Genomic DNA, 15,729 nt, shown 5'->3' with positions numbered 1-15,729 from the left:
ATCTGTGTACTCTGTTTTAGCAGCTTATTTTTCCTTAACACATTGACCCATAAGTGAATAAGCTCAAGCTTTAGCAACATCTTTCATATCAAGTTAGCATTATGATCTATAAGTTTTCATTTTCCCCTTAACCATTTGGAAATATCTTTGTATATATTGAACATGACTTTTATTCTGATTTGTAAAGTGAGACACAGAAAAGTGTTAATGGCCTTTGCTTTGCAGTTGTCCGCGTGAGAACTTAGTTCTTGACTTAATTTATCCATATTTCTTATCTAAGTGAAGGATACTTCTAAAAATATTGAATGTTTTTATACTGTAGTTGATTGAGAATTTTTTTATTTTTTTTAATTTATGGCTGTGTTAGGTCTTTGTTTCTGTGTGAGGGCTTTCTCTAGTTGTGGCAAGCGTGGTCTTCATCGTGGTGCACGGGCCTCTCACTATCGCGGCCTCTCTTGTTGCGGAGCACAGGCTCCAGACGCGCAGGCTCAGTAATTGTGGCTCACGGGCCCAGTTGCTCCGCGGCATGTGGGATCTTCCCAGACCAGGGCTCGAACCCGTGTCCCCTGCATTGGCAGGCAGATTCTCAACCACTGAGCCACCAGGGAAGCCCCGATTGAGAATTTTAATGGCATAAAAGTTATTTCATTTACTATTGTGTGTTGAGAGATTATCGTGGTTCTGGTTGAGAAGGGAAATGTCATAATATAACTTGATTTCACTGCAGAGCTTTAAAAGGAGTTTTGCGAGTGGGAGTATTGGCAAAAGGATTACTTCTCCGAGGAGATAGAAATGTCAACCTCGTTTTGCTGTGCTCAGAGAAACCTTCAAAGACATTATTAAGCCGTATTGCAGAAAACCTACCCAAGCAGCTTGCTGTAAGTATTATGGAAATGTTCATTTTTACCCCTTGTCTGGTTCAAAAGTTTTTGGCAGGACTAACTGTGCTTCAGCTTAATCTTAAGCCTGCCTTTAAAGTTTTGGCTTGACTTTCCAAATTGGATTTTTTGCGTGATTGTACAAATTGGTAGAACTGTTTTCTACTTTGTCTTTTTAGGTTTTATAGTGCTCCTCTTTGGCATGAAGCCATCTTGCTAAATTTATTTTAAAATACAAAATTGCAGCACAAGTCCTCTTCCTGTTCTTGTTTCCAAGAGTTGAATCATTAAGAGATAAGACTTTAGGAAAAAAATGGGTTTTTTTGTTTTGTTTTGTTTTGTTTTTTAAACAAAGCCCATGTATTCTTAAATTTTTAGAATTCATGGACTTCTTGCCTATTTAGTTGAATACATGTTTTTAATAAAGTATAGTAACTAAAATAGAGACTTTCTGATCTGAATTTCCCCAGGTTTATTATGATTACTTTCAGTTTTCTACATGTTATAGTCGTAGGCATTACCTCTCACTGTCTCTCTTCAGCAAATTGTGGCAATGCACAATTAATAGAATATTCCCTTTTGGTCCTACAAAAAAAACTTTTTTTAGTTTGAATTTTTTTAATTTTTATATAGTGTCTTTTCAGAATTGCGGACTGGGATATAAAATAAAGATTTCTTGAATAATTTAATGTATAAAACTTATTTAGGTATTTTAAATCCAGGAATTGACATTTCATGTATTCCACAGTAATGTCAGAATAATTAGTACCTGACCACAGCAGAGCAGCCAGTACCAAAAGGGATAGTGAAGCATGCTATTAAACTTGAGCTCTGACGACTGTGGCACTTACTGTTGTTTGCTTTATATTACCATTGTTCCAGATGTGAAGTTTCTTATTGTGGATTAGTCTTTTAAAGTATTAGAAGCCAGGAGAATTGTCATTGTGTGTCTACTTGTTACCCTCTTTTGAGGCTGCTAGAGCAGTGAAGGGGAGGAGACTCAGAAGAGGTTTGAGAAATTTGAAAAAATTATATAATTTGTGAGAAACATCTTGACCCTAAATTCTGGTGTTTAGTAAATCTGCAAAGCATGGGGGCTTCCCTGGTGGCACTGTGGTTAAGAATCCGCCTGCCAGTGCAGGGGACATGGGTTCAAGCCCTGGTCTGGGAAGATCCCACATGCTGCAGAGCAACTAAGCCCGTGCGCCACAACTACTCAGCCTGTGCTCTAGAGTCCGCGAGCCACGACTACTGAGCCCGCATGTTGCAACTACTGAAGCCCATGCGCCTGGAGCCTGTGTTCTGCAGCAAGAGAAGCCACAGCAGTGAGAAGCTCGCACACCACAAGGAAGAATAACCCCCACTCGCTGCAACTAGAGAAAGCCCGCGCACAGCAGTGAAGACCCAACACAGCCAAAAAAACCTACAAAGCAGAAAATACTGTATCCTAACTAAATAATTAACAGTTAAATTAAATTAATTAAAGCAGCATACTCTTTCCAAATCATTCTATGTACTTATTGTACAAGTGGATAAGCAAGAGAAATAGAATTTATTATCGTCATAATCATTGTCATAGTTAACATTTATATAATTCTTACTATGTACCAGCCACTGTTTTAAGTGTTTTATATAGTTAATTCATTTATTCTTCCAACAGTCCTATAGGTTAGATAAAATTACTGTCCCCATTTTATAAAAACAGGTAAATGGGAGTTAAATAATTTGCCCATCTTCATATCATTAGTAAAATAGCAGAGCTAGGATTTGAACCTAGATACTATGCTGTAAACACTCCATGTAATTTCTATGGAGTCTTCATTTGTTCATATATACTGAGACTTATTTCATGTGTACTGAATTGCAGTGAATCCTGGTTTTTCTTCTGTTGATCAGGACTTTCCGCTCCCTGATAAAATGTAGATCTGTTGATTTCACAGACAAGGTACACTGGGAATGTTTGAATTATGGCTCCTGTTAGTTTCGGATATCTATTTTAGTCTCATTCATATTCTGCAAGTACTTAACTACCCAAGATGCTATTAGGAAGGTAACGATAATAAATAGGGCAGTGTTTCTTTTATCCAAGAATTCATCATCTAAGAGAGGCATACACACATACAAATAACTCATATGATACAAGTAATGATAAATATTAGTTCAACAAAATTCTAAAAGGAAAGAGGAGCAAGAGATTTATAATATTTGCACGTATTACAAGGCTTCTTGGGGGGAGTAGTATATGATCTAGTCCTTATAAAATGGTTAGGGTAGTGAGAAAATGAAAGAGCCATAGTGAAACTGCTTTGTTTGATAATGTTAAAAGGTCCATCTAATTTCCTGTACTCTTCATTACATAGGTTATAAGTCCTGAGAAGTATGACATAAAATGTGCAATTTCTGAAGCGGCAATAATTTTGAACTCATGTGTGGAACCCAAAATGCAAGTCACTATCACCCTGACGTCTCCAATTATTCGAGAAGAGAACATGAGGGAAGGAGGTTGGAAAGCCATTAAACATTCTACTTTTTATTAACTTTTTTTTTCCCATTTACCTACTCTTTAAGATGGCATTAAGCCCTAGAAGGCAACATGCTGGCATTACATGTGAATTTGATAGATTTGACTTACATAGCAACCAGTTTTGCTTAAGATCATTTCCCAGATCTTTTATTAATGTCTTTTTAGCAATGTACTTTTATATAAAACACTCATGGTATTATTGATTTTCTTGATTTTTTTTTTCTTTTCTTGCTAACCTCAGATTTCTGGAAAAAAGAAAAAGTTCAAAATTATTCTTACCAGCATAGTTGACCCATGAACAAATTAAAGAAATGTTGCTAGTGAGGGGCCACAAATTTAACTTCTGTTAAGTTCTTGTTCTTGTCTTAAAAAAAGACAAGAGAGTTCCATAAATAAAATTGGTTATTCATAACACAGTTTAAGAGGCATTGTTATATATGTAATCATGGATTTGGCTTGTCCTGAGGTAAATATTTCTGGTTCTCTGAGGTTGCTCTCTGGTTTGAAGTGTTTTCATAAATGCAGAGCATCCTAATGCACGTAGATTTGGGCATCTGACCCCACACTATTATACTAGAGATATTGAAAACTAAATGGTGTTGGCATAGTTAGTGAGTTATAGCACAATTCAGGGTTTTTAAACTTACTTTACAATTGTAGAATATGAAATCCTGCTGGTGCCAGCAATGTTGCTTTAGGGACTATTCTGTAACATTTTCAAAGCTTCAAAAGCTTTTAAGCCGAAAAGCATGGTCAGTGTCTGCCGTATGTTGGTTCTGTTGTTTTATGGGTCAGATAAAATTTACTTTGTTTCCTTTCATGTTGTTTTTGTACATCTTAATTTGTTGATATGGAGTTATAGTCTACACTAATATTTCTTTGTGATACAGGTAGAGGAGAAAAGAATACTTAAAATTAATTTGTCTAATAGCATAAGTAGGCTCTCAATTACTGTCCCTTTAAATTTGTTTACTTACAGCAAAGCAATTTTTTTTAAGGCACTGGGCTTTCCACAACCCAGGAAAAGACCATTTTTACTAAAAATGCAATCATTGGGAGACATGTCTAACTTTGCATACATTATATATACACCATATATCAGGACTTGTATGTTGTGTAAGCTTTGCATCTTAAAAATGGGTTTGTGTAGAGGATCTTTTATATGAGCATGAGTTCCCACTCAAGGTCTGGCTGTGGATATTGCTAGAAAAACAGTTCCTGAGTCAATCTGGTCAATTCATATGCAGCATATGACTCTTAGGATTTGAAAAAGTAATCTTCGAGATTGTGTTATAAATAATAGTTGCTGTATTTCATATGAAATTATACTCATATAACCATTTAACTTTATTTCAGAGCACATATTGTCCAGTTATATTTAGGCTCACTTAAATTTGTGCAGTATCAAGTAATTTTATTTTGTTGCAAAAGTCTAAAGTTAATAGTATCATATTTGTAGTAGCCTTTAATAACCTATGCCTTCTAAAGGAAACAAAATTATATTTTTGTCTGACCCAGACTTGAGTTATTGTTCTGAATTTCATAAATATGGTGAGAGAAGTGGTCAGTCCAAAATTGAAAGATTTTACTTCAAGACACTGAGCTGAAAAGTTGGATGTGCAAAAAGTGTAGAAACATTGATAGTGTTCTTTGCTGCAGATAACTGCAGTAAATCATGTCTTTAGCTTCATTATGAAGATTGCTGCAGAATAACGGTATGTATTCTCTCTCACTGCAGCTCTGAATGCTCTGTGTCTTAAAATCATTTAAAGCCTATAGCTTGCTTTGGGGAGTTAGTAACAGGGGTAAGGAAGGCTTTGCCGGAAGAGCACTCACTTGTAAATCATGAGACTGGCGACTTGCGCTTAGTTGTGGTAGCCTCTTAATGCGTAATGGTCCTGTTTGATACCAAAAATTATATAAAGGAGATGATTAAATTGCCCAAATAACTGTTAAACACGTTACAGATCTATTTTATGTTACTGTGTTTGACAGTTAAACATTAAGTAAACATTTAATTGACTTGAAGCTTGAAATGTTCAAAATGCTCTAACCCTTGCTACAGCGTCTCTTCTGTAGCAAGTCAAGTATTGTGTGTGTTTTTTTCCCAACTTTAGCTTATCAGGCCCGGTCCAAAGCCTTCTAGCAGAGGGAATTGATTCCTGTCAGGGGTTGCTGCCAAGACATCGGAAGGATTTTTGACCAAGGTTTTCAAAAGCTCAGTGTCACACCTGCCATTTGATTAAGGAGGGATTTTGGATGCAGAGTCTGGCATTTATTGTCCTTTGTGTGGCTGTTTTGTTTGTTTTGTCTTTGTGTCTTCTAGAATTGAGCAGTGTTCACACTAGTTTTTAAATTGTTGGGTGGATTACATATTTTACATAACCATGTTAATTTAAATTAATATATTCCCATTAACTTTTAATCATAAAATAGTGTGGACACAGCATGTCTTCTAACTGGTGATTAACCCCTTAAAATTTATGAAATACATTTTTGTAGGGTAAGAATTTGCTTTCTTTTAAATAAATTAACTGATTTTTGTTTTGTTAACTGGGTATTAGGAAGCAAGTATGATTTTAGTACAATATATCTAAGGGGTTAATCCACTTGAAATATAGAATGGGTGCAAAAATCCACACTCTAAATTTGACAGAAATTTCCTACTTATAGCTCTTAAGTTGTTTTTAAATTGCAATAGGTGTCTTGGCATCTTTGAAATTGTATCATTAATTGAAATTTCCAAAGTTATGAATGCTTGTGTGCAAAAGGAGAACTTTTCTTCCGTATTGGAGGAAGTTAAAACATGAATTAACATTAAAAATTCAGAAACTTTTAGAAAGAGATTGCACATTATCACCTATTTGCATTTTAGCTTTAGCAGATAATGTAAATAAATAAGGGACATGGAAAGGGTTCTTCAGCATGTTCTGTAACCTTGCTTTGGGGAGTGGTTTTTTTGTTGTTGTTGTTTCTTGCTTTTTTTTACTTCTTTAATTAGCTGTGCTTTCCTGTGTTCCTTTTCCTTCTCTCAGAATAGCCCATTTCTTATGTTCATTATATTTCTGGATTCAGTAGTTGGTTTTTCAGGTTTTGAGATTGTTTATTCGTTTTTAAAAATTACTAGTATTTGTGACTTGATACTTTTCTTTTTAGTACCTGGATTCCTCTTTCAGTGTTCATTTTCAGAATGCCACACAGTGTTCTTTGATTATCTGTAAAATTCCCTTCTAATATGTATTCTGAAAATCTATGCCATCTGATTATGTAAGGAGTAGGAACTAAGAATAAAAAGCCCAGACAAGGGATGGAATTCTTTATTACTTTTAAAATATGCTTTTTAATATGTCATCTACTCAAAATAAGGGCAGATATCTTTTAAGATTTCTGAATGCTCATATAAAAATAGACAATCAAATAATTTGCCCAGCGTTGCAATAGTACTCTTAAAGTAAAATTATCTTCATGTTTTCTTTTATCGTATATTTCATCTTTTGTCCTGCATATTCGTTTGGTGCCCTCAGTGATTTATAAAATTATATCCTAAATGTCCCATAATTTTGGTGCTTTTTACCTAGAAGACTTTTCAATAGATTACTTGCCTGGTGTGTAATTTTCCTATATTTAGAAAATATTTTAAAATCACCAAGAGTTGTGAATTAGGTTGACTTACACCTATGAATAGTTTGATTAGCAAATTTGATTAGCAACTTTTATACACAGTTTACAGATATGTTTAGATAAATGTAAAGCTGGCCTTTTATGAATGAAAAGTTAACTTCTTGTCCTGATTTAGGTTCACATTTTCTTCTCAAGTTTTATATAGCTCATTTATGTTTTAATACAATAATCTGATTAAAATCAGTTATTATAACTGACTTTGCAACTTAAAAGATTCTACAGATGTATCATCAAACCATTCTGCTTACTGCATCTGTTCTATTTCTATACTTATTCTATTTAACCATGCTAGTTCCTATTGCCCTTTTCTACTTGACTCATTGTTTCTCTCCAATTATTCTTTGAAATACTTCATGGGAACTTTGAATTTTAAAGGACATTTCATATTCACTTAATTTCTTAAAGCTAAAATTCTCTTGTGGAAGAGAAGTCATTGAACTCTTAGAAATGCCTATTTTTGGCTCTTTTTTTTTTTTCTATGATTATTAATGCATTGATCATCCCATATTTATCGTTAGTTCTTTGATATATTAGCCCCAGAATAACCTATGACCATTTAAAATACTGAACAAACTCAGTAGTTTATTGTACATTCTCATTTATTAAGGTGGATTTTTGTGTTCCCTTTTGTCTTGTCGTCTTTGTGCTGGTGCACTGTGTCCAGTAATCCTTCCTTTTGATTTTATTTTGGTGGGTAGGGTTTATATTTGCAGAAATTATTTATATTTCTAAAATAAAGAGTTTAATTCTCATCTTGATCTTCATATTAGATTATGTGAATTTGTTGAAAATAACTCCCTGGGTACTTTAAAGTGTTGACAAACTCTCAAATGGCTCATGTGACACTGATGCTACTTTAAGGAAGTGTCTTGCTCACCTGGTCAAACACCCATTCCTCACTGCATTTTGCCAATTCAATCCATTTTAGATGTAACCTCGGGTATGGTGAAAGACCCACCGGACGTCTTGGACAGGCAAAAATGCCTTGACGCTCTGGCTGCTCTACGCCACGCTAAGTGGTTCCAGGTTCGGAACATCATTTTACTTTTTTCTTGTAGCCTTATGAGAGAGTAGTTCAGTACAACATGTTTAACTGTGTTTAAACATTTCAAAAGATTGCCCAAGCAATACTATTTTAAATTAAATATCAGAAAATGTTAATATAGAAAGCTGGGTATGAAGATCTGCATATTGCAGTTACTATTAATTTGACAATAAACTCAGGTTTTGGGGGTGTTTTGTAGTTTGGGTTTTTTTATTTTTATTTTTAGTGGCTATATTTAAAGTTGACTTGTTTAGGAACATCACATGTTTGTGTACATATATTATATTCCATAAGGCTGCAGATTAACTTTGCTTTAAATAATGGAATATGTGTTTAAAGCTTTGTGTATAGTTTTAAGATTTTTTCCCCCCCTCTTTCTCTAAGTTAATAAGTGTAGGGAATGAAAGGTGAGGAAGCAGCTGTTTGGTTTAGTGACTTTGCAGTTATGCAAAGGCACAGAAAGGAAACCAAACAGATTTCCTTAATCTTTCAGTCCCTGGACAAACTTTTTAGCTCTTTTTCTTTTATTTCTAATGTAGGCAGACTTTTTTTTGAAGTTTACTGTTTTAAATGAACACAGGTCAAGGTTCACAGGGGATCAAGAACAATTATTCTTGTATAATCTGTTTACTTTGACCTAAAATATCAACTTTTAAATACTAACCCTGGCATAAAATATTGCTGTAAATGGCAGCTCATTGAATCCAATTTTAAGCGTGGTTATTTTTGTTTTATTTTTATCTGAGCTTCCATTGAACAGTGGTATTTTAACTTTTTTTTCGTCAAGGGATACTTTCAATATTTCTAAGATTAATTCAGTTGGTTTTTGTGTTGCTCTCAAGGCTAGAGCTAATGGTCTGCAGTCCTGTGTGATTATCATACGTATTCTCCGGGACCTCTGTCAGCGAGTTCCAACTTGGTCTGATTTTCCAAGCTGGGTGAGTAATATGTAACTGTATGGTGTGAAAAACATATAGGAAATATTTCTGCAGTCTTTTAATAGAGTCATCTTACATCTAATTATCAACTTTCTTTTCATTTCCTAAATGTAGTTTTTTTCTACTTCTAGTGAGAAATCCTGGGGTCTTAATTTTCTGAGAATTCCACTTGATTTTCTTTCTGTATTTTCCTCTCCTTTTTTTTTTTTTTTTTAACTCTTCTCACAGTGTTTTACTTTTTTAAAAATAGGACCGATTATTAGTTGTACATACATAAAGGTACAAAGAAAACTAAAAATGAGCTATTAATCTACCTATGCAAGGTTTTGTTGACATTTTAACAAAATAATTTATAAGGAATTTTTAAGATTTAGAAATATACATTATTCAAAAATGTATGAAATTAGGAAATTCAAATAATGCAGAAAGGCACAAAGTAGAAATGAAAGCCTTCTCATCATTTAAAGGCAGGTTATCTTGACACAGGTTGTTGTGATTTTTTTTCCTAGGGGAAAAAAATGCGTGCATATATATTATGTGTGTTCCTTTTTTAAAAAAATATTTATTTATTTGGTTGTGCTGGGTCTTCGTTGTGGCAAGCGGGCTCCTTAGTTGGGGCTTGCCGGCTCCTTAGTTGCAGCACGCCAGCTCCTTCGTTGCGTCACGTGGACTCCTTAGTTGTGGCATGTGAACTCTTAGCTGTAGCGTGCATGTGGGATCTAGTTCCCTGACCAGGGATCGAATCCAGGCACCCTGCCTTGGGAGCACAGAGTCTTTACCACTGCACCACCAAGGAAGTCCCATGTATGTTCCTATTTTTATTTATGTACATATATCCCTTTGATATTGAACTGTTTGGGTTCCTACAAGAATTCAGATAGAGAGGGATTCATTCAGAAATATAACTGAAACTACTGATTCCAGAGTTGGGTTAGAGAGAGTTGAATAGCCAGGGTTATCTTAATTCTTTTTTTTTTTTTTTTTTTTTTTTTTTTTTTTTTTTTTTTTTTTTAACACAGGAGTGGGTCATGCTGTTTACATTCTTTGCACCTTTCTCAGCAAAATGCATCTTGGAGCTCTTTGAGAGCTGTATTGACTACATGGTGTTGCCTTTGTATGGACATGCAGTATTTTATTCAACTGGTATCCATTTGATGGACAGTTGCATTGTTTGCAGTCTTTTGCTATTAAATTTTCATTGTATTGTTATCAGGCTTTTATGAGTATTATATACATGTGATAAATGGCTAGGGTCAATTGCTATAGAATTCCAAGGTCAAAGGACATGTGTTGATTGTTACCAGAAAGGTGGATCATTTAAAACTTCCAAAAATTGTTGAACTGATCATTTCCTTCACACCCTTGCTAACTCTGGGATATCATCACACTTCTTTAACACGATACGTAAAAAAAAATGGTGTCTCATTTTTTATTTAGATTTCTTTACTTGATTATTGGCATTTGTAATTATTTTTCTCTTAACTGCCAGTTCCTTTATTATTCGTTTTCTCAATTTATAACTCTTTATATAAGAAATTAACTTTTTTGGAAAAAAATAAGAAATTAACTTTTTTATTAAGAAATTAACTTATCTGTAATAAAATAATTTTTTCTAGTTTCTCATCTGCTTTTAACTTAATTTTTGCTGTTTTATAAAAGCTTTAATATCTTTGCAAATTCTAATCCATTAATGTTTTATGACTTAATGGTTTTATTTCTACTTATAAAATCCTTTCGTATTTTAGGTTATAAATTATTCACACATGCTTTCTTCTAGAGCTTTTTTTTTCCCCCCATCAAATTATATTTTCTACAGATGCTTGATTGCTTGCTTGTTTATTTAGTTCTTTAGTCATAATGCTTAGCAAACCTCCTGGAAGGATGTGTTTCATATTATAACAGTGGTTGTTTCTCAGTAGTGAGTAGTGGGATTAGGTAGAGATCGGTAATGTTTGGATTTTACTAGGATGAAATATATATTTTATTACTTGTATAATTAAAAATTAATTTAAAGATCATACATGGATTAAAGGTGGATCCAGCTATATGTTTTTCCAGACCAATTACCAATTATTCCAGTACCATTTAACATTTTATTTAGTAGTGATGTTTGTTCTCCCAACCCCCATTTTGAAATATCACCATTATCATAAAACAGTGGTTCTCAGCCACCATCAGTTTTGCCCTCTAGGGGACATCTGACAATGTTTGGGGATAACTTTGGTTGTCAAAACTGGTTATCAGTAGCACTGAGGAAGAGAAACCCTGTCACAAACCAAAGTTCCTTTTTTGCAGGCCTACTTCTGCAGCCCTCTTTCATTGCTCAGTCTTTTCTAGTACCAAACTCTTAATTTTTAAAGCTTCATAGTGTGTTTTAAAATTCTCATTGTCCTCTTCATCAGAAGTCTTCCCTCTTCATTCTCTGCTATTCATTATAAACACCATCTTACACAGAAGATTTTTTTTTTTTGGTGGGGGGGTGCTTTTTTCATGCTTCTTTTTCTGAAAGAACTTGACTGCCATTGTGTTCAGTTTCTCCAGTTCTCTTGATGATTTTTAAGTAGCACTGCATTGAATTAATAATTGGTGGAATATCATTTTTATAATACTGACTCTTCTTTATGGGATGTCCTACTTATTGGAATGAATGTTACACACTTATTTAGATTTGAATGGGTTCTGAGCATAGTTGTTTGTACGTAGGTATTTATCTTTTAGAGTTTTTTAAAATACCATTTTCTGGTTATTGTTTATGTATGTTAAATATATTAATTTTGTAACCCACCAGCTGACTGTATTCCTTTATTTGTAGTAATTTTTTTCATGTGATTCTCTTGGCTTAGAATCATATCTACCAATCTCTTTTCTAATTTAGTTGGTTGATACTCCTAGAATAATTATGGAATAAAAGAAATAATACTTTACATACATGTTATGTTCTAATTGCTTTGAAAATGTTTCTAGTATGTTAAGCATGGTGGTATAGCCTTTTATTTGAGATATTTATTTCTTTGTAATGTTAGAAATGTCAACCCTCTCTTAGTTTACTAAGTAATTTTGAATCAGGAATGTAAATTGAACTTTATCGGTAATTTTTCAAGGTTTCTTGACATGAATGTATAGTTTTTCTCCTTCACCCTGTTAATATTTTATATTTACAAATATATCTCCTGATATTGAGCTACCTTTGCATTCCATAGAGGATTCTCTTATATTTGAGAATAATCTTAATGAACTGTTAAGTTCTGTTTGCTGATAGTCTATTTAGGAATTTTGCAGTGACATAAAAGAAATTTTTGTGGTTTTATTTTTGTCTTCTTTGTTAGATTTAGGATCAATAATACACTAACTCTATAAGAATAATTTAGAAGCTTTCGTTCTTTCTCTAAACTCTGAAACAGTTTTTTTTTTTTTTTCGGTACGCGGGCCTCACTGTTGTGGCCTCTCCCGTTGCAGAGCACAGGCTCCGGACGTGCAGGCTCAGCGGCCGTGGCTCACGGGGCCCAGCCGCTCCGCGGCATGTGGGATCATCCCAGACCGGGGCACGAACCGGTGTCCCCCGCATCGGCAGGCGGACTCTCAACCACTGCGCCACCAGGGAAGCCCTGAAACAGTTTTTAGTAGCATCAAAACTATATATTTTGGGGGACTTCCCTGGTGATCCAGTAGTAAAGAATCCGCCTTACAATGCAGGGGATGCAGGTTCAATCCCTGGTCGGGGAACTAAGATCCCACGTGCCACAGGACAACTAAGCCCATGAGCTGCAACTACTGAGCTTGCACACCTCAACTAGAAAGCCCACGTGCCTCAACTAAGACCCAGCACAGCCAAAAAATAAATAAATAAATAAATATATATATATATATATATATATATACACACACACACACACACACACTTTGTGTGTGTGTATAATTCTTTTTTCTATGCAATCCAAAATTCATTTTAGTTTTGAGGGAATTTTTTTAATTCTACATGACTAAAGAAGAGTTGCTTTTGTTTTTATAAATAACTTCTAGATTTTATAGCATATAAAAATAATGCAATAAATATATTCTACTATTTGCAATTTTGGGAATTTAAAGTTTTATTTGTGGTCTCATATGTACAGTTTCTGTGAAGAAGTGTGGGCACTTAAAATATGTGTTCTCAGCAAGGTATAACATTTAATATATACCCCTTAGTTCAACTTCTTCAATTCTGTTCATATCTTCTATCTCCTTTCCTTCATATTTTTTGTCTACTTTATCTGTCCATGGACTGACAAAGATAAATTAAAATCTGGTATTTTGTTGTGTGTTCTACAGTTTGTTCTTTATTGTTTGGTTGCAGTAGTACTTTGGACTTAATACAACTATGTCGTAATTGTGAATTTGAACCTTTTGCCATTAAAAGGGCATTTAATGAACACTTTCTGCTATTAGTTAATAAGCCTTATCCATTTATTAATATCAAAACTAGCTTTAAGGAAAAGAATTATAACTAACTTGCAATATTATATTAGTTTCAGGTGTACAACCTAGTGATTTGATATTTTTATACATTATGAAATGATTACTGAAATAATGACCAGTTATGATTTGTTACGAAAGTTATTATAATATTATTGACCATATTCCCTATGTGCATTTACATCCCTCTGACTTACTTATCTTAAAGCTGGAAGTTTGTACCTGTAAATCCCCTTCACTTATTTTGTCTGTACCCCCAGCTTCCTAAACTCTAGCTTTTTATATTGACATTTGTCTGCTATGATTCTTTTTGTTTCCTTTGTTTTCTTCTGCCCTTTCCCATAATTCTTATCCTTTTCTTGTTCTTTTTTATGTGTGAATGGGTTTCCCTCTGATTATTTATACAATTAGTTGTTGCTCTATAGTTTTTTGTGGTATTTTCATCTATTTGTTTAACAATTTTAGGTAATGTTTGTTGACCTCTCATCTATAAAAGCTGAGAAAATTATCACTTCTTCGTACTCACATCCTCTTTTGGGTTTTTTGTTATATTTTCTTTTTTTCATTTGTTTCATTCATTCCTTTAAGTAATGTATTAAAACTTTTTCTTGATTTATGTCTTAATATATGTTGATTCCACTTAGAAAACAAGGAAAGTTTACACTTAATGCTTTTTTAAACCTTGAAGGTTTAAAAATAACTACATTTACCTTCTGTAGTCATATTCCCTTTGTTTAATGTTCTGTATCTGAATGGTTTGATGCCAACCATAAGATCTTTTACTGGGGCTTCCTCTTTTTATTTCTTGATTAACTGCATTTTATCATCATAGTTTTTATCAAAAAATGTTTTAAGTTTTTAAAATTTCTTTCATGTTTGAGAATCTTTGCCAGTTACCATTACTTAATTGATATTGTTAGGTCACAATTTTCCCTCCTCCATTTATTGGTGTTGCTCCATTATCTTCCAGCACTGAGTATTACTAAATCTTAAGTCCAGCCTAATTTTTTTGCCTTTACTTTTTCTACAGGCTGCTGAAAGAATTCTTTATCCTTGAGTTTTAGTAACTTAACCAAATTATGTCTTGGAATCTGTTGTTCAATATTAGCATTTCATTGAAAACTTTGTCCTTTTTGCCCTGCAGATTTGACAAATTATTAATATGATTCTCTATTTTCAGGGACACCAGTTATCCTTATATTGCATTGCCTTTGTCCTACATATCTATTATCTTTGTTATTGTTTTAATCTTTGTTCTCTTTCCTCTTTTGTTCCCTAGTATTGTCTCTTTGGCAGTAATTTAGTTTCCAACTATGTCCTAATCTTCTTTGCTATTTATAATTCATTATTAGTTCTATAATAATGTTATTTTGCATTTCAGTTTGCTTAATTAGCTCTGCAGTCTTCCTTTTCATCTCAACTTTGAGCTCTTAATTTTATTGGCTTTTTGTATTTATCAAGTTCTCTATTACTCAGAATGTTAGCAGGTTATATCTTCATTTCCTTAAATTAAGATTCTTCCAGAATAGATTATATTTTAATAGATATTTTTTAAAGCACTTTCTGGTTCACAGCAAAACTGAGCAGAAAGTACAGAGTTCTCACATACCCTCCTCCACTACACATACATAGCCTCCCCCTCAATATTTGCACCAGAGTGATACATTTGTTGTAACAAGTGATACTACTTGTTACAAGCAGTGACATACTATTATTGCTCAAAGTCCATAGAGAGTAGATTTTTCTTTTTTTTTTTTTTTATTGGCTGGGTTGGGTCTTTGTTGCTGCACACAGGCTTTCTCTAGTTGCGGCAAGCGGGGGATATTCTTTCTCTAGTTACAGTGCGCGGGCTTCTCATTGTGGTGGCTTTTCTTGTTGCAGAGCATGGGCTCTAGGCGTGAGGGCTTCAGTAGATGTGGCTCACAGGCTTAGTTGCTCCTCGGCACGTGGGATCTTTCTGGACCAGGACTCGCACCCATGTCCCCTGCATTGGCAGGCAGATTCTTAACCACCGCACCACCAGGGAAGTCCCAAGAATGGATTTTGCACCTCTATTTTTCATGCTATGTTCCTCCCAAATGCACAGATGTTGTGTCTGGTTTGTTTCAGTTTTTTCATCTCGTTAGTGCTTAGCATTGTCACTTCCATTACAGAATCATCCTTTTATGCTGAGACAGCCAAACAAGGACTGTCTTTGAATGTATCCACACC

General features: G+C 34.1%; 1 protein-coding gene across 6 annotated transcripts in view; it reads left to right on the top strand.

Moving 5' to 3' along the window:
- Window positions 1-15,729, top strand: part of ZFR (zinc finger RNA binding protein) — a 77,483-nt gene that overhangs the window by 44,918 nt on the left and 16,836 nt on the right. For 4 of the 6 annotated variants that reach the window (XM_059060827.2, XM_067030855.1, XM_067030854.1 and 1 more), the window contains 4 exons: window positions 728-878; window positions 3,239-3,380; window positions 8,012-8,109; window positions 8,971-9,066. In XM_059060827.2, coding sequence (XP_058916810.1) covers window positions 728-878; window positions 3,239-3,380; window positions 8,012-8,109; window positions 8,971-9,066 — 487 coding nt within the window. The remainder of the gene's footprint in view (window positions 1-727; window positions 879-3,238; window positions 3,381-8,011; window positions 8,110-8,970; window positions 9,067-15,729) is intronic. The other 2 variants (XR_010840097.1, XR_010840096.1) reach the window with 1 other exon arrangement.

This window comes from Kogia breviceps, chromosome 4 (assembly GCF_026419965.1).
Source record: "Kogia breviceps isolate mKogBre1 chromosome 4, mKogBre1 haplotype 1, whole genome shotgun sequence".
NCBI lineage: Eukaryota > Metazoa > Chordata > Mammalia > Artiodactyla > Physeteridae > Kogia > Kogia breviceps.
The sequence above is the reverse complement of the archived record's forward strand: the minus strand, read 5'-3'. Positions and strand labels throughout refer to the sequence as shown.